Source organism: Aotus nancymaae, unplaced genomic scaffold (genome assembly GCF_030222135.1).
Source record: "Aotus nancymaae isolate 86718 unplaced genomic scaffold, 86718_ANA_hifiasm-v0.15.2.pri h1tg000089l, whole genome shotgun sequence".
In the NCBI taxonomy this organism is placed as follows: domain Eukaryota; kingdom Metazoa; phylum Chordata; class Mammalia; order Primates; family Aotidae; genus Aotus; species Aotus nancymaae.
In genome coordinates, this window is record NW_026988504.1 from 23,730,567 (window position 1) to 23,745,407 (window position 14,841).

General features: G+C 52.0%; 2 protein-coding genes across 2 annotated transcripts in view; one reads left to right on the forward strand and one right to left on the reverse strand.

Annotated features, from left to right (window-relative positions):
* BRCA1 (BRCA1 DNA repair associated) overlaps positions 1-2,921 on the forward strand; it is a 78,639-nt gene extending 75,718 nt beyond the window's left edge. Inside the window, exon 24 of the mRNA XM_021673673.2 lies at positions 2,860-2,921. The gene's annotated coding sequence lies outside the window, so the exon portion shown is untranslated. The remainder of the gene's footprint in view (positions 1-2,859) is intronic.
* A 5,600-nt stretch (positions 2,922-8,521) lies between these two features.
* RND2 (Rho family GTPase 2) lies at positions 8,522-13,644 on the reverse strand. Its single transcript, XM_012443865.3, has 5 exons — positions 13,521-13,644; positions 12,935-13,022; positions 11,738-11,847; positions 10,834-10,968; positions 8,522-10,602 (listed from the first exon to the last, which is right to left on the reverse strand). Exons 1-5 carry the CDS (start codon positions 13,620-13,622, stop codon positions 10,354-10,356), a joined length of 684 nt encoding a protein of 227 aa, XP_012299288.1. The 5' UTR covers positions 13,623-13,644; the 3' UTR covers positions 8,522-10,353.
* Positions 13,645-14,841: the final 1,197 nt, after the last annotated feature.

Here is a 14,841-nt window from a genome sequence, read left to right on the forward strand (position 1 = left end):
TTGGGTATAACCCAGCTCTATAACTAGCAGATACTTTGTTAGGCACCCAATGAGTTTTTCCTAAATGAATGAAGTAAAGGATGAATGAATGGACTCAGTGCATTGAAGGGCTTATCCAACTACTGGTTCTACTCTTTTTTTTTTTTTTTTTTTTTTTTGAGACGGTGTTTCAGTCTTGTTACCCAGGCTGAAGTGCAATGGCGCAATCTCGGCTCACCACAACCTCCGCCTCCTGGGTTCAGGCAATTCTGCCTCAGCCTCCTGAGTAGCTGGGATTACAGGCACGTACCACCATGCCCAGCTAATTTTTTGTATTTTTAGTAGAGACAGGGTTTCACCATGTTGACCAGGATGGTCTCGATCTCTTGACCTCGTGATCCACCCGCCTCAGCCTCCCAAAGTGCTGGGATTATAGGCGTGAGCCACCGCGCCCGGCCCATGGTTCCACTCTTAAGAACTTTGGGAAACTAGCCATGTTCTGGAATGCTAATTCTCTTCAATGCCTTTCACACGTTTTTCTATGATCCAGATTTATTCCAAAAACAATATAAGGGATCTAGGTGTCCAAGAATGACTCCTAAACCCACGCGTAAGGATTGTCTCTTTGGTTCTCTTTTTTTTTTTTGAGACGCGTTTTGGGGTTTTGCTCTTTTTGCTCAGGCTGTAGTGCAATGGTGCGATCTTGGCTCACTGCAGTCTCCACCTCCTGGGTTCAAGTGATTTTCCTGCCTCAGCCTCCCAAGTAGCTGAGATTACAGGCGCCTGCTACCATGCCTGGCTAATTTTTGTATTTTTAGTAGAGACAGGGTTTCACCATGTTGGCCAGGCTGTTCTCAAACTCCTGACCTCAGGTGATTCACCCACCTCGGCCTCCCAAAGTGCTAGGATTACAGGAATAAGCCACCACACCTGGCCTCTTTGATTCTCTTTTGCCTATCATGAAGACTACTGCTTTGTAATTAATCAGACCAACGTCCACCCACACAGAATAACATTTTCCCCTATCCATCAGCGAGCTTTTCTCCATGCTGGCCATTCAAGGCAGACAGAGAGACTGCTGCTGCCATCACTAGGGAAGTAATTATGGTGTTCATGATGATTTCTTTGCAAGTACAAAGCACTAGCCCAGCCATTATCTCTCCCACTTCACTAAGATAAAGATTGCTAACCCTACTTTATAGGTGCTAAAACAGGTCCAGGGCCTTGTCAAAGGTCACTCAGTGAGCTGGTGGCAGACCTGGAAATAAGTAGCCCAGGAGCCCCTATTCATTAGGCCACAGATGGAAATGCCTTCATTATGTTTTCTGGGATATGTCTAGGAAAGAGTCAACTACCTGGACTCCAGCTGAATGGAGATAAGCACTGGGGAAGATAAGAGAAAGTGTGTGACTGTAGAGTTTTTTTTCTCTGCAGTGCTGCAGCAGTTGGCACTGGTTAATTCCAGAGGGGGTGTGTGTGTGTGTGTACAAAATCGCATGTCCTAGATGAGGGAAGAGAGGGTGAATCCAAGGTAACACAGACACAGGTAAGCAGATGTTGCCATCTTCTCTTGAAAGTCATCTCAAACCAAATGGTAGCAGGAGAAACTCAACTTAGGAGGTTCTTCCCAGCTGTTATGCTATACGACTCTGGAATAAGCTAGTACAAATTAGGTAGAAAGTCTTCCCTTGGTAAACCCTGTTCCTGGAGCTTGGTGGAGGGAGGTCTTTCCTGGAGGTAAAGGGCTGTAGAGCTGTCTCAGGGCCTTCTGCAGCTGTTAAAGTGAGAAAACTGCTAACGGGATCATCTCCAAGCCCACAGAAGCTCTGAAAGCTATGGAAACCAAGATCTGTACAGAAGCCACTTCTGGTTTCTAATGCCTGAGAAATTAAGATGAAAAAGAAAATCCCCATGGAAATTCAAGAATGTTCTGAGGCCAGGCATGGTGGCTTATGCCTGTAATCCCAGCACTTTGGGAGGCTGAGATGGGCAGCTCATGTAAGGTCAGGAGTTCAAGACCAGCCTGGTCAACATGGTGAAACTGTCTCTACTAAAAATACAAAATTAGCTGGACGTGGTGGTGTGCACTTGTAACCCCAGCTACTCAGGAGGCTGAGACAGGAGAATCACTTGAATCTGGGAGGCAAAGGTTGCAGTGAACTGAGATCGCACCATTGCACTCCAGCCCTGGCAACAAGAGCAAAACTCTGTCTCAAAAAAAAAAAAAAAAAAAGAATGTTCTGTGACGTGGCCATAGGTCTGTGCTGGCTAGGGCAGTGATATCCCCTTCCCATCTAAGCCCAAACCTTCTAGCACCATCCTAAAGTGTGGGGATCACCTCTTCACCGCAGGCCAGCTCTGGGCTGTTCTCAGCCTATACACCAGCCTCTATTAGTCTTCAACTCTGCTGAGGCCTCAGCAGCTTCCCAGTCCCACTGACCGCTGTGGGCCATAGAATGAGCAGGGGGCAAAAAACCTGAGTCCAGAGAGGTGGTGGTTGCACAACATTGTGAATGCACTAAATGCCCTAAATTGTACACTTTAAAATGGCTAATTGTGTGTTATGTGAATTTCAATCCATTTAAAAAAAAAAAAAAAAACGAGCCACCTTTGAGGGTGGGGAGAGGAGCTGGGCCATGAGGATTGGAACTCCTTACAGGGAGTGGCAGTGAACAATGGGGAGAGCAGTCTGGCAGTCTGGGCCTCCCCATTCCTCCTCCAGGACCAGATGGGAACTGGGGCTAGGAAGAAAGGCCCAACTGGGGCGGCGCCACGCCGGGCTCTGGGTAGAAGAGAAGCACTCAGTGAATGTGAGGAGGCTGCAGCCGTCAGCTCATTTGCATCATAAGTGATTGGTTTTCCCTGCTCGTCCCTCATTAGGACACAATGGACAGTTGTTTGCTGGCGCAGCAGATCCATTTACCAAGGCAGAGAGAAGACAGAGCACAAGTGACCGATGGGTAATAGTGTCGAAGGGTGGGCAGCCGCCTCCCCTCCCCTGTGCTCCGAGGCCACTGGGACTCTTGTTCTCACACAATGAGAAAGGACCTTAGAGAGAAAATCACCCCTTCACTTCACAGAAGAAGAGACTGAGGTGCTCAGAGGGGGTGAGACTTGCTGTGGGCAACAGAGAGAACATGGTAAAACGAAGCGTTTTAGACTAATCTCTGGATCCTTTTTCTTTTGAGACAAGGACTGGCTCTGTCACCCAGGTTGGAGTAGTACAGTGGCACAATCTCAGCTCACTGCAACCTCTCCCTTCCAGGCTCAAGTGATCCACCTCAACCTTCTGTTGGCCACCACACCCGGTTAATATTTTGTAGATACAAGGTCTCACTGTGTTGCCCATGTTGGTCTCGAACTTGTGGGCTCAAGTGATCTTCCAGCCTTGGCCTCCCAAAGTGCTAGTATTGCAGGTGTTGGCCCCAGCACGGGCCCTTTTTTTTTTTTTTTTTTGAGATAGGGTTCTACTCTCTCACCCAGGCTGGAGTGCAGTGGTGTGATTGCTGCTCACTACAGCCTCGAACTCCTGGTTCAAGTGATCCTCCCACCTCAGCCTCCTGAGTAACTAGGACTATAAGCACATGCCACCATACTTAGCTAATTTTTATTTCTTTTTTTTTTTTTTTTTTTTAATTATTTTGTAGAGACGGGGTTTTACTATGTTGGTCAGGTTGGTCTCGAACTCCTGACCTTGTGGTCCACCCACCTTGGCCTCTCAAAGTGCTGAGATTACAGGCACCCAGCCTTCTTTTTGTTTGTTTGAGATGGAGTTTCACTCTTGTTGCCCAGGCTAGAGTGCAATTGCAAGATCTCAGGTCACACGGCAACCTCCACGTAACTCCGCCTCCCAGGTTCAAGCTATTCTCTTGCCTCAGCCTCCCTAGTAGCTGGAATTACAGGCGTGTGCACCACCACATCAGCTAATTTTGTATTTTTAGTAAAGACGAGGTTTCTCTATGTTTGTCAGGCTGGTCTAAAACTCCCAACCTGAGGTGATCTGCCTGCCTCAGCCTTCCAAAGTGCTGGGATTACATACAGGCTTGAGCCACCGCACCAGCCTCTCTTTTATTTTTGTCTATAAACAGTGTCTCCCTATGTTGCCCAGGCTGGTTTCAAACTCCTGAGTTCAAGTGATTCTCCCACCTTAGCCTCCAGAGTAGCTGAGATTACAGGTATGAGCCTGCACCGGGCCTGGATTCTAAACTGCCTTTGGAAGGCTCACTTTGTTCCCCACAATACCTTCTCCATGCCCCGATTCCCATGTGTGTGGTCTCTCTCCTGTCCTGGAGCCTTCGTTTCCATCATTCTGTCTCCTGTGTCTATTTCTTTTTCTCTGTTTCTGTTCCCCTCTATCTTTTCCTCTTGGTTTCCAGGCAGCTAGTATAATTACTAGACTTGTAATTAACCCCTGCCCTAACAAAGATGGATCTGGCAGGAGAGGCAGCAATTTAGTAAGTGTCTTGGTTTGTTCTGGGAATAGGTGGGGAGAGAAAAATATGTGTTGGGGCCTATTATAAACCAGGCACTAAGATGCATGACAGATTTCATCCTTTCAATGTTGCAAGGTAGGTGTTCTTAGAGACAAAAAGGGTGAGGCTCAGAGAGGTTAAGTAACTTGTGCAAGGGCACCCAGCTAACAAATTGTGATTACCTGACTCTGAAACCTCTGTTCTTCCACCTCACACCCTGGTCTAACACAAGGTAAGGGGCTCATTGATTCCAGACTCAAGTGAGGCACAGCATTGCTGAAGGAGGCCACTGTTTTGTTGCTCTCCTCTAGGCAGTGGCTGCTTCCCCTCAGAACCCCCTCCTCTCCTGGGCCCCTTCTGCAGGTGTCGAAATCTCACAAATGCAAGCTTTCACTCTGAGGAGATGGGAAGGCAGTGATCAAGAGAGAAACCTGACAAACCCAGACCAACCATGGGGTCTCCCTCCTGCTAACACCCCCTCGGTGGTTCCCTGTCTGCCCCTCCCCTTTGTGGGTCAAGCCTGCCAGCGTCTGTGTCTGTTTCATTGTGCTGTGGGGGAAGGGGAGAGTCAGGGGTGAGTGGGTGTCTGTGCATGAACATAAGGCCTCCGGGTTCATTCTGACACTGAATGAAAAACTCACCAATTATTCGTCCAATCTCATTAATATGCAGACAGACATCTGTTATTTAGAAATCAACAACAAAGGCATTTTCTTGTGGGGAGGGGCACTAGTGTACATGGCTCTTGTCTCTTGGCTGCTGGAGAGTAGCTACTCCAGACCTGCAGCCTCCCCTCTCTCTGACCCTCACTCGCAGCCTTGAGGAGAGCAAGTAAGGGACTGACCAGAGATGGCTGGAGATCCGGGAACCCAGCTGGAAGGAAGGAAGCTGGAGAGGAGCTGCGTTGTGTAGAAGAAACAGAACAAAACGCTAAACCCTTTCCTGGGGAAGACAATGTGGACTGGGGGGAGAGAGCTGTGCCAGGATTGCCTGACCCACTGGGAATATCAGGAACATGACCCCTCCCCTGCACCTTCCCAGCCTGCGAGAAGAGTCTGAGTGCATCTGAAGCAGGGAGAGGGTCACTATGGCAACATGAAGTCCTCACCCAGAGACTGCAGAAAAAGTAATGAGTTCAGAAAAATGGAGACCAAGGGACCCCAATCTTTGGAGGAGTCACTAAAGGCCTTCAGGCCCCAGGATAGGTGTGGGAACAAGACATAACCACCTCCTGCTTCCTGTCTTCTGTCTTCCTCCAGCCTTCCAGTCCCAGCACAAAATACTCCTCCAAGAAGCCTTTCCTGATTCCCTCAGGCCCAGCTTACAAGCACTTAAGCCTTGGTGTGGTAGTTGTAAAGAACAAAGATTGGCATCAGCTCAGCAACACAATGAGGTAGATGTGGTGATCAGATCAGCCCCCTTTTCTTTCCTTTTGTTTTTTTTTTTTTCCTGAGACGGAGTCTTGCTCTGTCACCCAGGCTACAGTGCAGTGGGACAATCTCAGTTCACAGCATCCTCTTGAACCTGGGTTCAAGCAATTCCCCTGCCTGCCTCAGCCTCCTGAGTAGCTGGGGTTTCACCATGTTGGCCAGGATGGTCTAGATCTGCTGACCTCGTGATCTGCCCACCTCGGCCTCCTAAAGTGCTGGGATTACAGGCATGAGCCACCGTGCCCGGCTGATCGGCCCCCTTTTCTAGGTGCAAAAACAGGTTCAGAGAGGTGCTGGGCCTCACCAGAGGCTCCCCAGGGAAGAAGCAGTGGAGCTCAACCCAGGCTCTGGGACTTCTGCCTCCCAATCTGAAGCTCTTCCCATGACTGTCCCTCCTGGGAGGGCCAGAGTCACAAGGGGAGGACCTTTGTCAGCTGAAGGGTTTCTGGGGTTCAACTGAGTCCTCTGTTCCCATTTACCCTGTCCTTCCCCCTCCTCCCTCCTAGGCAGGCTGATTGGCTAGGTTAAGAAACACTAGCCTGGGCGTGGTAGCTCACATCTGTAATCCCAGAATTTTGAGAGGCTGAGGTGTATGGATCACCTGAGGGCAGGAGTTCGAGACCAGTCTGGCCAACATGATGAAACCCCGTCTCTACTAAAAATACAAAAATTAGGCCAGGCATCCTGGCTCATACCTGTAATCCCAGCACTTTAGGAGGCCAAGGCAGGCAAATCACGAAGTCAAGAGATGGAGACCATCCTGGCCAACAACATGGTGAAACTCCATTTCTACTAAAAATACAAAAATTAGCTGGGCAAGGTGGCACGTGCCTATAGTCCCAGCTACTCAGGAGGCTGAGGCAGGAGAATGGCTTGAACCTGGGAGGCAGAAGTTGCAGTGAGCCAAGATCATGCCACTGCACTCCAGCCTGGTGACATCTCAAAAGAAAAATTAGCTGGGTGTGGTAGCACGCGCCAGTAATCCCAGCTACATGAGAGGCTGAGGCAGGAGAATGGCTTGAACCCGGGAGGCGGAGGTTATGGTGAGCTGAGATCACACCACTGTACTCCAGCCTGAATGGCAGAGCAGCAAGACTCCGTCTCAAAAAAAAAAAAAACCCAGAAACACTGGCATCACAGTGTGATTAGTTGTTTATTTCATTAAATGATTAACGAGGCTACATTGTTTCCCAAACCAATGTCTAATTTGTGAGAGAAATAGCTGTGGAGAAGGAAGCTGGGTGACTCCTGCATCTGTGGTAGGGGAGGGAGTAAGGTCCCCTCCCTCCAGCCTACAGAGGCCTTTGGGGGTCAGGAACAGTCCCATTTCCTCCTCCCACCCACTGAGCTCCTCAGCCCAGAACCCTCCTTCCCAGAAATAAAACATCTGGCAACCGAGACCTGCAGAACGGGACCAAAAATCCATTCCTGGTGGTATTGAAAATGTATTAAACTTTGGGGGTTCCTCCAGCTGATTGATCTTTCTAATTATGTTTGCTTTAGGGGGATATTGAAATGCATTTACATTCCCTGAGCTCACATGGCAGGAGATGGAGGTTGGAGGAAAGAGGGGACACAAACTCTCCACTCTCTACACTTTGGTGGTTGCAGGCTTGAACCTGCTATGCACTGAGAAGCCCAAAGTGGAAAAGAGAAGCCACTCAGCTAAAAACCGCAAGTCGGTTTTTATGGCAGGTCCTGGTAGGGAAAGGGTCAGTCCTTAGAGACAGATGGAGATCCACCTTGCTGGGCCTGGAGCCCTGCCCTCTCCTGTACCTTTAGCCCAGGACTCGGGGTCCTCGAGTCAGTCCCTAACCAGGTCTCAGTTTGAAGCGGTGGTTATCCAAGAGCACTTAATTTCAAATGTCATTGAAGTTTCCTAGACTTTCAGACTGCCTGAGATGAACCAGTCCCATAAGAGAGGTTGGGATAGGGGTATCTGATGAGCCAGGGAGTGGTGGGTAGGGATTTCCTTTTCTCTCAAGACTAGAACCTGGCATAAGAGAAAGGAGAAGCTATTTTTTATTTTTATTTTTTTTTGAGACGGAGTTTAGCTCTTGTTACCCAGGCTGGAGTGCAATGGCGCGATCTCGGCTCACCGCAACCTCCGCCTCCTGGGTTCAGGCAATTCTCCTGCCTCAGCCTCCAGAGTAGCTGGGACTACAGGCACGCCCCACCATGCTCAGCTAATTTTTTGTATGTTTAGTAGAGACGGGGTTTCACCATGTTGACCAGGATGGTCTTGATCTCTTGACCTCGTGATCCACCCTCCTCAGCCTCCCAAACTGCTGGGATTACAGGCGTGAGCCACCGCACCCGGCCCTATTTTTTATTTTTTTATTTTTTTTAGAGACAGGGCCTCACTCTGACACTCAGGCTGGAAGACAATGGCATGATCATAGCTCACTGCAGCCTCGAACTCCTGGCCTCAAGCCATCCTCCCAGCTTGGCCTCCCAAAGTGCTGGGATTATAGGTGTGAGCCACCACTGAGACGCTATTTTAAATGGCACATCTCACAGCCAAATCTCCCAGCCCCAATACCTCATCCAGATAACCATCTATCCAAAAAACAAATCTGATCACTTCACTCTCTGCCTGAAATTCCTGGTGGCTCCTCACATCCTCAGAATGAAACCTTCTCAGAATGAAACCCTGGTTCCTCTTCCCAGCCTTATCTTCTACTCTCCCTGCCATGGGAGCCCCAACAGTGCCATGCTCGTTCTCATCTCCACGTGTTTACACATGCTGTACCCTCTGCCCAGAGTGCCTTTCCTACCTCTTCCCCACCTGGCAAACTCCTCTTCAACCCTCAGGCCCTGGCTCACAGGACTGGCTTCTCAGGCTACAAAAGAGCTTCCATAGCACCCCATACATGTACAAATATCCCTTAGCCTCCATACCCAGAGCTGTTAAACAAAATTTAAATTAAAAAAAAAAAATCCCTCAGCCATGGCACCTTCACACCTGAGGTACCACTCTTCCACACTGGACTGGCCTCCAGAAGCTAAGAGACTGGTCCTTGCAATCTCCCAAGCCAGTGTGTGACACACAGTTGGTGTTCAGTACATATTTGCTGAATGAAGGAGGAATGGGCTATAAATTTGGGTGGGATCCCACAGATAGTCCCATAAGATCAGTGTTCTCTTCAGTGTCTGGAAGAACTGGCTGGGGCTGGGGCAGGGGGTGGAGCTGGGGGAGGGAAGGGCCAGGGATGGTTCCTGGGGGAGAATGTCACCGAAAAGAGGCCAGTGGGACCAGAGCCAGGGAGGGAATACAGGACAATCTGAAACCAGACTCCAGAGAAAACAGACCAGCACTGTCTTTCCTGACAACAGGCGCTCGGCAGTCCCCTCCACCATCTTTCCTTTAAGAGACAGGGTAAGGGTGACTCTAACTCACAGCTGATGCTCCCCTGAAAGTCATTAAGGAACTCAGCATGGAAGGAGAGAAAGGTCCCTGGCCTGAGCCCCTAAGGAGACCCTAGAATCAAACTACTGACCCCTTGGGAAACTGCAAGTTGTACAGGGTTAGCTTCTGTGACATGGAGGCTTTTGATGCCTCCCTACCCCTGCAACCCCCAGGGCACCAGCAGGCTCCAAGCCAGGGGTACTGATGGTGAACAGGACCCCTCCCACTAGCAGCAGGCCTGGCTGGGCTGAGAAATGCTGACTAATTGCATGTCAGCTGCTCTAAAACCCCCTAATGGCCTGAGAATTGCCCACTTCATTAACTGGGATGAACAGTCCCAGGATGTCTCCTTCTCCCAATTCTGGCTCCTAAAAGGACACTAATGATCCAACCTATGGCTTTGTCCTCTGCTCCACCTGTGGACATGGACAGGAAAGTTCCCCTGCTGAGGTCTAACTTTCCCTCCTACTGCTAAAGATTGGTAGATTGATTTTTAAGAAAGCAACGAAACTAAAGCCACAGCCGTTTTCCATGGACGTGGGCTTTATTGGGTGACTATTGGGGCAAGGGAGGTTCTAAGGCTGGTGGACTGATGGAGGGGCTTTGCCTTGCTTTTGAATTTAGTGCATGTTGCCTAGAGGTTAAGATGTGTGAGAACAGCTGCACAAGTGAGAGGAGAGGAAAAGAGAAGGTCACAGAATGGACATTATCCAGGCCAGAACCAGGATATGGAGGGTGGGGGTGGAGAGGGAGGGTACCCTTCACATAGGAGACTCCACTGAGGTCACTGTTTGATACCAGCTTCCCTAACCCCCACCTGCCCCATCCCAGTTCATGCCCCAGATGCCAGCCGTTAGCTCCCTCAACATCCACTGGAGAAGAGGAGGGAGGAGGATATAAGAAATGATACCCTTCTGCCCTCCAGCTCCCCTGCCAGAAGGATTGCTTGCTCTGCCTGCCCAGACTTCCCAGACAGGCTCAGGAGGTCAGGAAGCCTGGGCACAGGCAGGGAAACAATTGTGTCCCTCACCACCCGCTTCACACCCTGCCCCCTCCTAGCCCCTCACATGAGGTTGCAGCTCTTGGCTCGATCCTTATGGATCTCGCCCTCATTCCCTCGGTCTGGCCGTCCTGACAGCTGAGTGGATCGCTGCATTCCCCGGCGTGAGTCAGTTCGGCGCAGCTGCCTATGGCCACGGCCAAGGGAGGCCACTGTGGCCACATGGAAGACATCCCTGACGCTGCGCTCAGAGGACCGGGAGGAGCACTCCACGTAGGACACAGCCCCCACCTGCTTGGCCAGCACAGTGCCCTGGAAAAGGAGCGCATGGGAGAAAGTTATACGTCTTAGCCTGAAGCTTAGAAAGGGACATGGAGGCTGAGGGCTGGGGTTGAAGGTCACGGCTGGGGGCGGTCAAGGGATCAGGTCAGAGGTCACAGGCCAGGACAAGGGATGAGCCAGGTAGGGTGTTTTCAAATCAGAGACTGAAGGGGTAGAGGTGACAGGTCTAGGCTGTCAGAGGTCAGAGGTCAAGGGTCCCACCTGCTCATGTGTGACAGGGATAAGCCTCTGCTTGGACAGCTCCCTCAGTGTGGCCAGGTCAGTCCGCATGTCCAGTTTACAGCCAACCAGCACAACCTTGGCATTGGGGCAAAACTCTTGAGTCTCTCCTTGCCACTATGTAGGAGAAGAAAAGAGAATTGTGGAGGGGTGGAGGGAGGCACAGGGTGAGCCCCTGCTCCATGCCAGCAGTGTGCCCTTTCTTCCTTACAGCAGGCAGAAACCATGTATCCCTCTGGACTCTCCACATGAGGAAGGAGGTGAGAATGCTAGGCATGGGTTGAGAGCAGGATGGGGTGAGAGGGAAGCGGGGGGAGGAGAGGGCTGGTGTGGGCCTGCAGACTCTTCTCCCACAGTGGCTATGAAGGGTCTGCCAGCCTGGAACCTTCCCATTCCCACTCGCCTTTCCCATACTCTCTTTCCTGGGAACAAACTTATCCTACCCTCCCCTCCCCCACCTGGGAACTGGGGCTGCCCTAGCTGACTTCTGTTCATTCACCACCAGCTTTTCTCATGGAAATAGGGGCCTAGAGAGGAGGCCACAGGGCTTTCCTGAGCTCCAGGATCAGCATTCCCATCCCATCCCCTCCATCTAGGGCTCCCAACCCCAAGGAGTTGAGAAGAGCAGAGGAGGAATCCTGTGAGTGCTTCTCCCTTCACTCCCCCACCTCCCTTAGCTGCTGTATCCAGCTCTGAGGACTTTCAGAAAGGGGGTGGCTGGGAGAGATGGGGGCTGGAGGGAGGGGTGGCAGGGATGAGAACTTCACCTGCTAACCAGCTGATGGCCATACCCCAGCCATCACTCCCTCCTCCTGGCCCATAGTGTGTCAGGACCATGGTGTCTGGTCCCCCTTGGTCTAGCTGCCGTATTTCCCCAGGCTCCCACCTTCTTGAGAACACTGTCCAGTGTTTCTGGTCGGCTAATGTCGAAGCAGATGAGCACAGCATCAGAATCAGGATAGGCCAGAGGCCGGACGTTATCATAGTAAGAGGAACCTGAAGGAAGACAGGGCATGAGGGGCCTGAGTGGGTGGGAGGCCTGGAAGGGAATGGTAGACCTTAGAGAGCCTGGTCAAGGGATGCCGGGAGCAGAGAATGGAAAAGAGCAATCACTGATATTCATCATAGAGTCTGTGTTTCCCAAGCGAGGGAGCAGGCAGAAGGGAGGTGAGATGGTGGGAAATGGCTCTCTGCCTCCCTAGGAGTTTAAAAAGTAAGAATTTTTAATCTTGACTGAGGTTTGGACCCCTTTGAGAAGCTCAGGAAATCTACAGACATTCTCATCAAATGTTGCATGTGCTTTCTGGGCTTTGGCAACCTAAGCCCTGAAGGGAACTCTTGTAAAAATAAAAACCCTCCCTGCACCAGGTGGAGAAAAAGCAGTGGCAGGGAGAGCACTCCCATCCTCCTGGGACTTGACCTCAGATTTCTAGTTCAGTTAAGAGAAATAGTCCCCCTGCCTGCCCTTCACTCAAGACATTCTAAATGTCTTCTCTTTTTTTTTTTTTTTTTTTTTGAGACAGTCTCACTCTGTCACCCAGCCTGGAGTGCAGTGGCTGGATCTTGGCTCACTGCAGCCTCCACCTCCCAGGTTCCAATGATTCTCCTGACTCAGCCTCCTGAGTAGCTGAGATTACAAGTGCACACCATACTCCTGGCTAATTTTTGTAGGTTTCACCATGTTGGCCAGTCTTGAACTCCTGACCTCAGGTAATCTGCCCACCTTGGCCTCCCAAAGTGCTAGGATTACAGGTGTGAGCCACCGCTAAATGTCTTTTCTAAATCCAGTCTTATCTCCTAAGAAACATGTTCCAAATTAAAAGCCACTCCTTCCCAACTTTCCCAGGTAGGCAGAACCCAGTTGAGGGGCTCAGATCCTATGCTTTCTCCTTCAGGACATGGTTTCTGTCATGCTTGGCAAGTTCTGCCTCAGTTTCCCTGGCTTTAAGCAGAAAATTGACTTTTCCTTCCTGCTGGAATTGGATGGATGGGCTGGGCTGACCTGGAACCTAAGGATCTAGCCAAGGGAGGGGACAGAGTGGGCCACCTTGGAAGTCAGGGTGACCCCCAGGGACTTGGCTACCTGAAGTGTCCCACATGTTGAGCTCAATGCGGCGCTTGTCGATCTCAAAGCTCGCGGTGTAGTTCTCAAACACGGTGGGGACATAACTCTGCAGACACGGATGGATCCAGATGAGATCCTCTCTCCAAGTCCTCACCACAGACAAATGCCCTCCTCACTCCCACACTCTGTCCAGCCCTGCCCCTGGATACAAGTTGGTCTGGGATTGGGCAAAGGGGAGATCCCAGGAGTTCCTGCCCCCACGCAGAATCTCTGCTAGGCTCCCAGACCTCCTCCTGGTCCTTTCTCGTCCCTTCAGCCCCCTAGTTCTTCCCCTCTCCATTGCCCAGGACCTCCGACATTCCCCTTGCCCTCCCTCCCGGATGCTCTGGTTCTCCCAAACCCCAACCATCTCACCCTGCTCCCTAATTCCTCCCACCCCAATCCTCTGCAGTCCTTCTTGAGCCCCCAACGTCTCCCCCTCGTCCTTCGAGGCCCCGTCTCTTGTCCCTGGTTACCCGAGTACCCGTTCCCATCCGTCCCCAGGGCTCCTGTCACCCACCTCCAGCAGCCTTAGCGCCCCCCTCCCAAGACACCGGTCCCTCACCCCGGGATAGGCGTCCTTGGCGAACACCTGCAGCAGCGCCGTCTTGCCGCACTCCGCGTCTCCCACCACCACGATCTTGCAGCGGCCGCTCTGCCCCTCCATGGTCCCGGCTACGCGCCGGTCCCCCACGCCACCCCCCTCCCGCGCCTCGCCGCCGCCTCCGCCGCCGCCTCCCCCGCCGCTGCAGCTGCAGCCGCTCGGGCAGCCGACACCGGCATCTCGCGGGCTCGCGCCGAGCCCCCGCCCCGGGACTGCGGCCCCCCTCCGCCCCGCCCCCAGCCCGGCGGCCGCGCCCCCCGGCCCCGCCTCCCACCCGCGCAGCCAGGGGGCGGGGCCCAGCAGATCTGGGCGGAGCCCTAGGAACAGAGGCCTCAGAGCCGGGGGTCCAGCGCGCCAGCGTGATCTGAGGGGCCCCTGCCGGTTTGGGATCTGCCGAACAGGGCTTATAGGACTTCCTCGGAGATAAGGGCAGGGCAGAGTTCAGGCGAAGTTCTTAGGGTTAGAATGTGAGCGGCACACGCGCGAAGCTGGGGCCTGCTGTATACCCATGCGTGCACGCAGGTGTGCCGGTGCGGACAGCGCGGCAACAGCCATCCACTTCCTGAACACGGGGGGAGAAAGATGCTAGGGGAAGAAGGGAGCCTTTTTGGTTTTCTCTCCCGCCTCCGCTCATGTCCCGGCAGGAGGTCTTGGGGAAATGGGAGCGTGAACCCCAGCACACCCACCCAGACGGTGGTGACGTCATAGCTTTCCGTCCCCATGGCAACGGGCAGCCGGGTCTCGGGTTTCGTTGACTTAACCGCGGGCCTAGACCAGCAGAGAAGCATGGACTGAGTTCCTCCAGCCAAGAACTGGGTGCAAAGTTTTGGGGGCGCTGCGTCCTCTGGTGGATGCCTGGGGAGAAGGAGATGAAGAGGAAGAGAAATAACCGCCACAGTGACAGCCCTGCTCTGCTGAAGCCTCTAGAGCTAAGCCCAAAAGTCAGGCTGGATTCAGAGTCTAACAATAATCAAACCACTGATACGCATTTGCATGGCATTTTTTACCTTTTGTTTTACTTATTTGTTTATTTATTTTGAGACGAGTCTCGCTCTGTTGCCCAGGCAACCTCCGACTGCCGAGTTCAAGCAATTCTCCTGCCTCAGCCTCCCGAGTAGCTGGGACTACAGACGCGTGCCACCATGCCCTGCTAATTTTTGTAGTCTTTACCTTTTAAAACTGCTTTTGGCCGGGCGTGGTGGCTTACACCTGTAATCCCAGCACTTTGGGAGGCCAAGGTGGATGGATCACGAGGTCAGGAGTTCGAGACCAGCCTGGCCAC

What these genes read in the sequence shown, in the direction of transcription:
- RND2 (XM_012443865.3), bottom strand. Translation starts at nt 13,622, where the DNA reads ATGGAGGGGCAGAGCGGCCGCTGCAAGATCGTGGTGGTGGGAGACGCG. An exon ending in CAACATGTGGGACACTTCAG is followed by an intron (nt 11,848 to 12,934) that starts GTAGCCAAGTCC and finishes GTCTTCCTTCAG; the next exon opens with GTTCCTCTTACTATGATAAC. An exon ending in TGGACAGTGTTCTCAAGAAG is followed by an intron (nt 10,969 to 11,737) that starts GTGGGAGCCTGG and finishes TCTCCTACATAG; the next exon opens with TGGCAAGGAGAGACTCAAGA.